At 47.8% G+C, this 13,043-nt stretch overlaps 3 protein-coding genes across 3 annotated transcripts; 1 reads left to right on the top strand and 2 right to left on the bottom strand.

Annotated features, from left to right (window-relative positions):
• Positions 1–485: 485 nt before the first annotated feature.
• GL218_05863 (uncharacterized protein) lies at positions 486–3,003 on the top strand (the record flags this gene model as incomplete). The annotated part of the gene is made up of 5 exons (XM_033582555.1): positions 486–709; positions 1,028–1,777; positions 1,854–2,267; positions 2,376–2,740; positions 2,888–3,003. The coding sequence occupies 5 exons, from the start codon at positions 486–488 to the stop codon at positions 3,001–3,003; spliced, it is 1,869 nt and encodes a 622-aa protein (XP_033434383.1).
• A 1,376-nt stretch (positions 3,004–4,379) lies between these two features.
• GL218_05862 (putative spx domain-containing protein) lies at positions 4,380–5,940 on the bottom strand (the record flags this gene model as incomplete). The annotated part of the gene is made up of 3 exons (XM_033582554.1): positions 4,380–5,342; positions 5,433–5,623; positions 5,688–5,940. 3 exons carry the CDS (start codon positions 5,938–5,940, stop codon positions 4,380–4,382), a joined length of 1,407 nt encoding a protein of 468 aa, XP_033434384.1.
• Positions 5,941–10,601: 4,661 nt separating this feature from the next.
• GL218_05861 (putative hydrolase NIT3) lies at positions 10,602–11,639 on the bottom strand (the record flags this gene model as incomplete). Its single annotated transcript, XM_033582553.1, has 1 exon — positions 10,602–11,639. The coding sequence occupies one exon, from the start codon at positions 11,637–11,639 to the stop codon at positions 10,602–10,604; it is 1,038 nt and encodes a 345-aa protein (XP_033434449.1).
• Positions 11,640–13,043: the final 1,404 nt, after the last annotated feature.

Genomic DNA, 13,043 nt, shown 5'->3' with positions numbered 1-13,043 from the left:
GCAAGTCAGCTTTGTTTTTTTTTTAAGAGGTTTTTTATTTTATTTTAATCTCTTTCGACGACTAGAAATCTTAATTCTCCGCGGAAAATCAAACTCGGTGCCCGTGAGCAGCAGCAGCAGAGATACTCAAGGGCTATATTGACATATTACATCATTGGTTTTTTGTAAGGCTGCAACTGTCCGAGACACGCCTTATACCACCCATCTTCTACATTCTACAGCCGGTTCGCCTTAGGTTGTCCGACGCCATTAGTCAAGTAGCATCAGCAAGCACCCGAGGAAAGGGGGGGAGAAATGCACAACAACCCCGATCCTTGGTTGTAGCAGTGGCAACAGCAGCAGCAGCCAGACACTCTACTCTTTCTCACACACACCCCCACCCGGGCCCCTACTAGGTAGGCCAGGGTATACTCCCTAGAAATAGGTATACATACATACCAAATGCGCAAAGTGCCTGAAGGCCAGCGCACCACACGTCCGCCGACATGCCGACGACACAGGTTCCGAACGGGCTCTCGCCCATGTCCGAGACGACGCCGGAATCGTCTCCCGGACCCTCCCCCAAGCGACAGTGTTTCCAAGGCTCGCCCGCGTACGGCACGATAGAAGCGTCGGCCCTAGGAGGTTTGGCCGCGCGCGCGTGTGAGAAGTGTCGTGCGTCTAAACGGAAATGTGACAAGAAGCTGCCTTTCTGCGATAGGTGTAAGAGGTAAGGCCATGTCATTATCATATACAGCATCCATACATATTACCTCTACTAGTTATTAGAGTCTTGACTTATTTCTTTTTATCCCCGAGGAAGTTTATCCCAGCCTAACTTGGCCTATTATCAAATTTGATAAACTTCCTATCGAATTCATAAAAAATATATATATATATCTCTTTAGCTGAACAGCGCCACAAAAGATGGGCAACTTCGGAATCGATATTGGGGGTTTTTATACAGAAAGCAAAGCAAAGCAAAACAAAACACCGACAGAAAGAAAGAAAGAAATAGAGAAAAAAAGAGGCTAACCACGCTCCGCAGACTCAACGCCAAATGCCACTACATCCACGACATATCCAACAACGTGATCCCGCAAGGCGCGCAGCTAGTAATCTACCAGCCACACTCGCTATCGCACGACGCCCTGCTGCGCGGCGCGGAGCCCCTGGAGGGGATCACCGCCGCGCAGATCCTATCGCTGATATCGCCCGGGTCGGGGTCGGGGTCGGGGCAGGGGCAGCACATCGACTGGCGCGCCGTCGTCAACACGTACTTCCTCTGCGTGCACTCATGGTACGCCGTGATCCACCCTCGGCTCTTCGAGCAACAAGCCGCGGGTCTCGCCGCCGTAACCGACGAGTCCGACACGCCCTCCCATTCCCACTCCCACTCGGACCGATCCGCCAAGACCGTCGCCCTCCTCGTCGCCGCCATGGCCCTGCTCACGCGGATGCGCATCACGGACGCGGGCCCGCAGCCCATCTTCGACGAGACGTACCGCACGGTGAAGCGGCTGCTATCGTCGTTGTTGCTGGCGTGCGCGGGCGACCCGCACCCGGACGTCGAGGTGGTGCAGTGCGGCGCGCTGGTCGCGCTGTACGAGTACGGCCACGGCGACGCGGTCACGGCGTATCGCACGCTGAGCCAGGCTGTTGTTACGGCGCGCGTGTTGGGGATCAGGCCGGCGAAGTTGGCGGAGGGGGGGACGGGAAGAGGAGGGGATATTGGTATGAATGGGGTGGAAGAGGAGCAGAGTGGTGGTCTTTGGTGGGGGATGTTTATATTGGAGCAGTAAGTGGTGATATATTTTACCCCCTTTTTCTTTTCTCTTAATTCTTAAAGGGGAGAGCTACTTACAAGACTCTAGGTTCATCCACCAGGACGAAAACGCGAGGGACTTCCCCTTTCTACTAGAAAGTCCGACGCGCAACACGCTTCTGCCCGAGACGCCTCCCACAACGCCTCCGCCGAGCTCGAACGGGACGGGCACCGGGTCCGGAGTCGTATTTCCCATGTCGCCGCCGTCGGCGCCGCGACACCTAAGCACCAACATCCTCATCGGCACCGAGAAGTTCGGCGGCTTCCAGCTCTCGGCCAAGACGGCGTGTCTATTCCACCGCGCGCTGCGCATAGACAAGGAGCGCGATGCGAGGCCGGGCAAGATGCCGCTGGTATCGACGTATGCGGATCTCGACAGGGAGATTAGGGAGAGCACGTTGACGTTGCTGGGCGAGACGTTGGATTGGGAGGCTATGCTGGATTGTTTTGCCATGCTTGTTAGGTATGCCCCCTATTATCTACCTACCTTACCTACCTTCATCCCACCTCCAGCTCTACGCCCAATACACTCAACTATATATTTAAACCTCCCCACTAACCACCCCCCCAGCGCGCTCTTCACCCTCTACATGCCCTACCTCTCCATCCTAGAAAACACGCTACACTTCTCCTCCTCCACGCCCGCATCCACCCTCGTCGCCTCGAGCGCCGAGCTCTCGACCGCGATAGCAGCCCTACGCTTCGCCTGCAAGATGTCGACGGACATCTCGTGCAAGCTAAACGCGAACTTCGAGTCGACGGCGCCCCGGTCGCCCGCGCTCCTGTGCGCCCCCGCCGGCGCCACCTGTTACCTGGTGATACAGGCGTACGCGGCGCTGCGCCGCATCTTCCCCGAGGAGCGCGACGACTGCGAGGCTAATATCGAGGAGAAGTTTGAGAGCTTGAAGTTGTTTAGTTTTCGGTGGGGGATCGCTGGTAAGCCTCTCTGTTTTATCCTACCCTATCCTATTCTATTCTACTCTTCTCTTTCCTAGGAGAGGGAAAGGGAAGGAGAAGTGGAAGGGGAAGGGGGGGAGACTATGTAAGTAACTAAGTAACTAAACTAACTAACTCATGTCCTAGAAAAAATGATGAGCCAGCTCGAGAAGAAACTCAACGTCGACCGCAACCACTACCTCCAGCGCTCGCGGCTGATGCCCCCGCCGCATACCATGTGTTTCGATTTCGTGCCGAGGTGACATTTCGCCCCCGCCGTACGGGGACCATTCTTACCCTCCCCCCTCCCCTTACTTCCTCGTCTGTAGGTGCCTGAGAAGAAAGAAGATATGGATGGTCGTGGTGGTATATTTCGAAATACCGTTCGCTCTCGTCTTATTATTACGTTAGGTACCTAACATATATATGTTTTAAATATATAACTACTCCCTCCGCGTAGGGAAGTCTATCTATCTGTCTATCTGTCTGTCTGTCTGGATATGGGATGGGATTGGAAAAACTTGTTATTGGAGCCTGGAGGTTAATAGTGCTATTTCAAGGAGAAGAAGAAGAAGAAGAAGAAGAAAGATCAGGCGAGCTTCCTCTGATTTTTCATATATATCCTCGTCTCCTACTTACCTAGGTACTTAGTCTGTCCAGGTTTATAGGTTTTAGTTTGGTGTTTGGAAAAAAGGCGGGACTATAATAACCATGAAACTTTTTTTATTTTATTTTTTTTATTTTTCCCGACTCTTTGTCCTGCCGTCTATTTCTCTACTCATCTTCTCTATGTCTGATTTGGTATGGAGTCTGGAATATGGGTGGTATACATTGGAAGACAGCGAGGTTTGACGCGCGAGCAAAAAGGGGACGAGGGTATGAATATAGTAGGAGACTGACTACTAGAGAATGGACTTCGAATGATATTTTCGGAAGAAATAATAGTTTGGTCTATATTTCGGTCTAAATTGAAAATTGATATTGATATACTCTGTTATAACAGGCTAAAAACTATCTCCGTTATACTGACCTACCTCTTCTGGCCGCTGACTTGCGCGCATGGCGGTTCTTAAGAAAGTAATTGGTCAGATCTTAGTCGGGCTTCATGTATAAAAAAGAGTACCTAAAGCATATATACTGGTAACATAGTTCTACCAGATATAACAGAAAGAAACACGGTACAATATCGTAATAATATTTATTGATGCTTATGCCTACCTACTCACGTACAAATGCAAATCGCACCAGCGGCAGCGAGCCGCAACATAATCGCCCTTCACTAAAATCAAACAACTATCTACGAACAGGCTCACGAACCCGAAATCTATGTATGGTATCGTGCCGTTTCGAAACAAGCCTATAACGCAATATGCATAAGAAAAACGTGAACCCGCCCAAGAAACGAGACTTGACGTCCTGGATGAGCTGAGCCCTCCGATAGCAATCTCTATATCCCTTTAGTTCCCCAAGACCTTAGTGGTGAGGCGAGGATATATGCATATAGCATGTAACCTCGTATATGCGAGGGGTATGCCGCGTTCCTCTCCCATAGATCATCCCATAGAACGCCACAAAACACCTAACGTAAGACAAACCCTAACCGAGGTCGAAATCAATTGGTGGTGGCGATTGGTTACTTTCATAACCCGTTGCTCCCCACTACTAATACAAGCAACATGCCATTCAAGGCACACACAGCTATGAACGCCGCCCAGACAGCAAGACTGTATAGAATACTGACGGGATACTGACGATATAACATAGCACCTAAGCCCATGCAAGCGCAGAATAAACTTGCTACGGATCCAATCGTAACGCCAGCGTCGACTTCGAGTCGGAGCTTATGTCGACCCGTTGCTACCAATACCCCAGAGACGAGTAAGAGGATAAACGCAGCAACGAAAGTGAATATTACGGTCCGAGTCAACACCTTATCGCGATACAAGGTCACTTGGTAGTCATTGTGTTCTTCTGTCGCCGCCAATGCTGCATAGCGTGCTCCCTTCCGGCGACCGACACTAGAATTTAATGACGATGCATATTCGTCTTCGGTCGCTTCGTTGTCGGTCGTCTGTGCAGTCGAATGTCGGGTACTGAAATAATCAGGCGAAGGGCTGCTAAGAAGGGATTGTGTTTCGGATGAATATAGATGTGGCGTGCGCGTTTTCAACCAGTGCCGAACTTTGTCTACCGGGACAGTGAAAATCATTTTAATATACACAAAGCCTGGGAAGTCGACACTCGCGTTAGGGTCGATATAGATTGCGTATCCTCGTTCCTCATCGTGATCACCCGCCTCGCTTCCGTGTTCGTACTCGTTCCAATACGTCATCGACGAACCGCCCGGTGTACTAATGGATGCGGGTTTCGGGGATTGTGTCTGCGAAGATCGGCGACTGTCGCCGCGTCGTTCGAATTGTAATTTAACTTTCTGTCGTTCGATCTGGAGGGAGTTGAGGTCGGGAGTGGCGGCCTCTAAGGTGGCGAGCAATTCTCGGTGGTGTAGTCGTAATGGATGAAAGTCGCGTCTCGTGAAGCTCTTGGGTGAGGTGAGGACATTCTCTTTAAAACGACTACTTAACGTTGTCGAGCCAGTCCATTTCTGTGTATATGCAGGCAACCGTTAGTACTATGCTATGACCATGTGTAGGTTTTCTCCTATAACGTCGAGAAGTTACATGTGAGTACGTACCCTGTATTTCTTGAGTATTTTACGGAACGCGATAACCTGGGCGTTAACAAATCGGCTCAATGCCTTAATATCGTCGTCGCACTCGTCGACTTGTAATGCGTATTTAGCGAGTCGTCGTTGTCGCTTAGACGACACTCCACCGGCGTTGTTACATCGTACTATGAGTTGGTGTATCGAGTCGGAAAGGTGACCTATAGAATATACTGTTAGTTAAATGAGGTAGGTCAATTGGGATGGTAGATGGCGAAAGCGTACATAGTCGTCTTGAGATCTCGTCGGCTTTGCTTGTAACGAAGAGACCAACGCGATTATGCTGGTTACAGAGTTCGATATAGAAGGCGTCCTCAAATCTCTTCAGGGCATGGTCCTGCTGGCCAGGAATAGCAATTGCGGTGGCCTGGTCTTTAGTGGTGTGTACTTTAATCTGGTGCTTCAGCGAATTGTAGTCGATGTTATGTAGACTCCAGCTCGGGACCGACTCTTCTTCAAAATGCTCCCCGTATTTCATCGTTACTCTACCAATTCGAAAGCGCCACGACGATTATATAGCCGTTTCGGCTATTTTATCGGTAAGGAATGATTCACAATATCACCTCTTGTCTATATAATACGAATTGAAATTATTCGTATGTGTATATAGGAGGAGGAAAGATTAGATCGGAATTGTTGGATAGGTCTTGGTTTGCTCGGAACAATTGTTCGGGGGGTAATAATAGTAAGTTAATAGGTAAATAGATAAGAATATTTAGATGGCGGGGAGAAGTCGGGAACTTTCAATGATTTAGACCGTCGATTATTCCATGGGCAATCATATGACGTTATTAATGTTCAATATTTCGGCGGGTAGATACAGTCGCTCTGGTACTACCTCTGGTACTACCTGCCTTGCTGCTGATGCTGCTTTTGGTGGATACCCTTATACGCACATGTAAGTAGCGTAGTACCTAACGTAGATACGAGATAGGTACTTCAATGTAATAAGATGCACGCCGAGACGAAGCTAGATACTTGGTTTCTTAAGGCTTTGTTTCTTAGTTGCTTGGAACTTGATTGGCGCCAATTGTCTTGCTTTCCAGCTGTTGCACGGACAGATTATTGAAATATTGATCGTCTCTCTTCTTCGGTTTATTATAGAAGCGAAAGTTTATTGGATGTTTTCATAAATCATAGAAGCGGTGGATAGAACTTAAAAAGTAGTGGATAAGAAACTCGGGAACCCCTTGACATTATAAATGATTTGTTTAAGTGGTGTCATATTTACAGTAGCGCGGTTTCTTATTTCTAATCCTTTGACGGGGAATAGGAATAAAAAGCCGGTTAGAGTAGCAGAATAAAGTATACGTACATACATTGTATCGTGAGAGTCTCGCGGTCGAGACTTCCAATTCTTCGACAATCTCCCAATCTTTCCAATTCATTATCAACCGAGATGCACATTGCCTTATTTCTAGCGCTAGAGCTTTTAGCGGTGGTGGTAGGGCGGGAAATACGTAGCGGTCTCGGCCCCTGCGCTAATCCTGGTCATAATTATCCTTGTCCTAAATCCTACTCTATTTTTTCTCCACTGGTGCGTATGCAATACAAAGGGCATAATGGATTGATTAACGAATATATGATCCACTGTCGACATCATCATACCATTATATCGGCTATGCTGTGATGCTATGAATGCTGTGTTGCTGTGCTGCCGTCAATTGTATTGCCGCCAATAAAACCTATAAGAAAATTGTCTCACCGCGATCTGATCGCTTGCATAATTAATATGCGGTGACTGTTTAGATGCTCGCGAAGCTTACGATCTGAGGGTTATTTTGAAAGTATTAAAGGAGCAATTATGATACTGATCAGGTAGCATCCGGGGTTTATATTGCAACTAACAGAGAGAAGGTTGAAGAATCTATGTAAGTTGATTGGTCGATTAAGAAGACCCTGATTTTGGTTAGAGCGGGGCAGAGTTGTTATAATTGGTGGATGATACAGACAAGCTTACCTTGAATGCTCCTTGAATGCTGTATCATTACCTAACAGCCGGATCCGCTAGCTTTGGGGAAACCTACATAAATCTTTCCCTCACATAGAAAACTTGCAGAAAATAGACGGATTAGGACGAATTAAGACTATCTAACATTTAGTGTAATTTGCCAATCACAAACCGTATATCAAACACGTGTGTCTTCACCGCTCTGTGACAGGTTTAAAACTGTTGTAACACTCATCTTCGATGCCTTCATTTTCGTTCTTTTTTTCCCGATAAGCCTTCAGTGCCTCCGCTCCATATTCTAATTGTACATACATATGTGCCCTGACTACCCGATCTCATATCTATCTTTTTTTTCTTACTAGGTAAATGGTCATGCGACCTGTTGCCTCTTTTTGGCCAGCCGTCGTATCGGCTTAGGTTCCAATTGACTCAAACAAATGGAAAAAGTTCCACAATGACTGCGCTGTAACCGTATGAACTGCAGCATTTTGTCAACCGGGATTACACATTACGAATTTGGTGCAAGGGAACCATGGCGTCTAGAACGTCTACAGTACAGATTACTTTGGTCTCGTGTCCACTTGCCGCAAATGTCTATGGATCTGGACATCTTGATGATGTAGACAAGCGGGTCGTGATTTGCATGGAAGAGATCTCAAAAAAGGTATAACTAGTTATTTTCTTTGGGTAACTATGTTTTAAAAAGTGTGTCCTTAAGGAACCGAGGAGATTTCATAATCATCACCAAAATGATCGTCACAACTTCTACTACGACATCGCCTATCATGCATGGGGGGAAAACTGCAAGCTGTCTATCAAAGTCACGTTATGATACTATGTATATCTCATCACTGGCCGTTGCGATTATGAAAAGATATGCCATGCGAGCCTTGCCTACTTCTACTGTATACTAATGTTCAAAGCTGAGCGCCCTTACCGAACAAACCCGGCTACAACTACTGCAAAGAGCGCATCTAAACGCGGAGCCATCCCAGTTAACCAGGGGGGGTTCAGGAGCAAAATAAATTTTCTAAACCGACTGCTACCACCACCACCGATACTACCAGCCATCTATCCACCCACTCGATATTTTGAATAGAGTCAAATCGCAGAATTTCAATTTCGACCCTAAGATTATCCAATGCAAGAAATAAGCCTTCTAAGTCACATTATGGGAACCAACAGCAGAGTGCATACATAAATTTTATAGTGCCAATAAGAGCCAAGCCGGTCATCCTCGTGATCTACAAGGTGCATGCCGGCTACGTAGAGCCGCATCCGAATCCCTAGCATCAGTTTTCCGGGAATAGGTAGTTAGATAGCCTAGGCCTTTATACCTATTTCTCCTAGTATCAAAAAGCAAATACTAACTTAACTAACACTAACAAAGTGGTCCAGGCGTATCTAGATGTATACTAAAAATACTAGTTTATAGCTAGTAGCCCGCTGAACCTGTCTTCAGGGCCGATTAGGTTACCTAGAAGGGTGAAAAAGACGTCTAAATAAGAAGAAAAAAGCAAGTAATATTAATCTATTCCTTTTTCCGAGTGGGGGTCCGCGACTAAAAGGAGAACCATTAAGCAGCATTAGAAATTCTCAAACTGTCAGACCGGCAACTCCCGTCATTCTGTTTCACAACGACTAAGAGAGCAAAGACGCTCAAGACGCTCAAGATCACAGATTCTCGAGATTTTAGATGAGATGCCGAGCGGTATCGGAAAGCGACGCTGACATGCAGAATAGCAACGGCTCGGAAAAGAACCTACGGGGGATGTGACCAGTCATTTATTTGTTACTCTCGCCTCCCTTGCCTCTTTTTTTTTTTTTTTTTCTATCGCTTTTTTCGCGTTGTTGCATTCATCAGCCGCGTAATATGAAACCCGAAAGAGTGATAGCCTATTCCTTATCTTACAAACACCTACCGTTCGTAGACACTTGATCATGCTCGCGAGCTTCCCTCCCCCCTTATGCTACGCAAAAAAGTAACGTCCATATAGTATCACACAATCCTAGTATAACTAACCGCCATCGATCCTTGAACTCTCGGCAGTCTCTCGGGGTCTATCTGTGACACTTCGATCGATTAATAGATTATGAATTGGTGGGGTGCAGAGAGAGGGGTTGGTAGTTCAGTGAGACATACCTATAAACCACGCATGCTTCTCTCAGGTAAGGGAGACCCTGAGGATCGACCGTTACCCAGCTTAGTATCCGATAAGGAAATTGCTCGCGTGCCTCCTTTTTTTCCTTGTGTGGGAGGTAATAACAGGGTCCAACCTTGAAGATACACATACACAACATAGGTATACATACCTACATACGATATCTCTCCAAGTGTTACAACAGTTTAACCCTCGGTATAATTACCGTCGTCCCTTGGTGGCTTTATGGCACAAGCCGATGACGCCGCGGCACAGTTATTCGGTCAAACACCAGATGATTGCGAGGGCGGCATACGACATATCGTGTTCATACGACGCCGGAAAGCTGCATATGACTTGGTGGCGGAGACGATCCACAAGCATGCGAAGACGAAAGGAGTCGGTTATTTGCGTATGACATTACACGCGCCTTTTTAATAAGATAGGTAGATTGATACCATAAAATACGTATTGCTCATGGCTATACGAAAATGCGTGCTCGGTACATTTTATTCTCGGGTAAAAACTGGCCATGTGGAAGTGAATTGCTAGGAAAGGAATTGATAGTAGAATAGGCCGTGAAGGCTACTAGAATGATATATCACGGGAAAGAATAAGTTATATACCACATTAAAAGAAGATCAAGGCTTATGAGACAGACCAATTAATAGGTATGTATCTAAGACATATACAAGACTCCCTTTAGACGACAGTCAAACAAATACACCGACATTATAACAATAACCTCAAATTTTGTCGTGATTCATACTTCGTTAAGGACCGCTTGCCTCTAGATTATTTACAATAGGTAGTAAAAATAACCACTAAAACTTACAGAGTAGTAGTGACCATGCTTTCAGAAACAATAAGACAAGATAACTTCCCAAAGAACACTTAACCTTACGTCCAAGCTGTCTCCCGTGGCAGCGCCTAGTTCCATAATCCACGTCCCATACCGTAGGCAGTCAGATATATCTAAGCCCGCGTTAAACCCTCTCCAGCGAAACAAACTCCTAACTCACCACCCCCATCACCACCTCCACAACCTCACTTGGGCGGATTCGGCTCCTCAAAACTAATCTTACCCTCATTAATATCCGGATAAACATCGAACCGCCGCTGCGTCGCGAGCGGGATATTCCGCCTCGTCTCGAGGATCTTCTCGCCGTCCAACTCCCAATACACGACGTCCTCTTTCTCCTGGGCCTCGACGAGCACCTGGGCCATCGGATCGACGACCAAGCTGTGTCCGTACGCGTGGTACTCCGCCTGCAGGTCGCGCGCCGGACTGCACAGCGCCACGTACAGCTGGTTATCCACGGCGCGGGCCTGGCCCAGCAGGCGCCAGTGCAGGGGGCCCGTCGTCAGGTTGAAGGCGCCGGGGTAGACGAGGGCGAAGGCGCCGCGGCGCGCGGCCACCGTCGCCAGCTCCGGGAACCGGATGTCGTAGCAGATGGCGACGGCGATCTTGCCGTACCCGGGCAGCTCGACCACGGTCACCTTGTTGCCCGGGAACAGCACCTCGCTCTCGCGGAAGGAGATTTTCCCCGGGATGTCGATGTCGAAGAGGTGCACTTTTCGGTGGCTCGCTAGGAGTGTCCCGTCCGGCCCGAACACCAGCGACGTGTTGTAGTACTTGTTCGTGCTCGGGTCCGGATCCGCCTCGGGGATCGACCCGCCGACGAGGAAAACCCCGGTCTCGGCGGCCATGGCGGAGAGCGCGTGGTATGAGGGGGATTGAGTGGGGGATGGGGGGCCGGGGAGAAGGGTCTCGGCGTATTGTGGGAAGTAATTGGTGCCGTATGGCGAGTTGAAACATTCTGGTAATACGACGAGTTTGGCGCCTGCTTTGGCGGCTTCGACGACTTTGTCCCGCGCGTGGGCTAGGTTGGCCGTCTTGTCCAAACCGCTGGCGAGTTGGATGCAGGCTAATTTGATAGGCTGCTTGAGGACGGGCGCGGTAGAGGTGGCCATTGTGCGGGCTGCGAGGGATAGGGAATTAGGTGTTAGAGTCCGAGTCCGAGTCCGGGGAAGAGATGTGGTTAGCTTGGAGAAGACTCGTAGGGTCCGTAGGAAGCTTCTCATGGTTATCGCATTATCACCATTTGCGAAAACGAGGTGGGATAAAGCTAAGCTCCTCGGCTGCGAGATCGGGATTTCGGAATTGGAGGTGGGTTCGGTTTGACACGGGCTTGGCGTCCGGTGCGGGGCGATGTGTTGGGTTGGTGCATAAGTTGATATGGTGGAAGGTTAAGACTGAATATCGGTATATCCAATACTCCCCCCTATTAGTACCTAGGTATCTACAACGACAATGGCTGCCTCACATTATATTCACTACCTAATACTAAGTTATTCTTAGGTATTTTCACAAGTATATCTGTTATTTTCAATATTTATAAATTGTATTTGTCATATCTACTTGCTTGCTTTACAGGAGTAAAGACATATTACTCATATGCTTCCCTCAGTAGAACCTCTCTCAGTATCCTTCTGGAAGGAGGCTGTTTAACGAAAGGGTATAGTAATGACCTGAATTCGTGGAATTCGTGACTTTTCACGGCGGAAATATTTTCATGGCGGACCCAGCACCGGCAGCTCGATCGGTGTATATACTTTGACAAGGCGATGATAACGGTCGACATCGTAAGCATATACGAACCTATCCCGAATCCGCCTGACACGTCACCGTGACTTATCGACCACCAGAGTACCAACCCCACGCTGGTAAACAGCAGCGATACTGCAGCTCCTAACACGTAGAAGCATGTATATGTCCGTTTCTCTACCTCGTAAACGGTCCGGTAGTCAGGATGATTTGACCACGACGTCGGTTGCTCGGAATATTTCTCTCTTGGGAACCACCATAGTGGTAGTGTATCTAAGGTCTGTATGGTCTGCTGTCTCGGAGACGGAGAATCAGAAAACCTGAAATCGTTTCCCTTTTGCTTTATATCGTTCGAATCCGATGGAAACGCCAAAGCGTACTGTGCCGGGTTGTGTGAAGTACGAGACATGGTGAGGCAATAGAATTCCAGTTGTTTTTAAAAAAAAAAATCGGGCTGACTCCTGTAGAATCGTCGGCTTGATTCCCTTATAGGGTTCGGTTACGACTGAATCAATTAGGAATAATTTGCTAAGCTAATTAACTTAGGAAACTATAGGACGCCACAGTTGATACAAGTAAGGATATTCCCAATATTAACAGCAAAGTATTCTGGAGTTGTTTTGTATGAATAAGAACGCGATAGGAGTAATGTTTGAAGTCTGGGGAACCATCACGTTTATGAACTCGTCGAGTTGGGGGGCACGAATAGAGCCCAAGTGATTTAGACGATTAGAGTCGTTGCTTATTTGCATTAGTTCGGGGTATAAGCCAGGATATGCCCTTGATAATGGTATGTTGTATGTAATTAATTGGTCCTCGAAAGGATATACATCATCTTAATCAGGTTTGGTAACTCCCAACGCGTCGGGGCAGCAGATTTC

The sequence above is a fragment of the Daldinia childiae genome (genome assembly GCF_008694065.1).
Source record: "Daldinia childiae strain JS-1345 chromosome Unknown Scaffold5, whole genome shotgun sequence".
Taxonomy (NCBI): domain Eukaryota; kingdom Fungi; phylum Ascomycota; class Sordariomycetes; order Xylariales; family Hypoxylaceae; genus Daldinia; species Daldinia childiae.
This window is presented reverse-complemented; position numbering and strand designations above follow the sequence as displayed.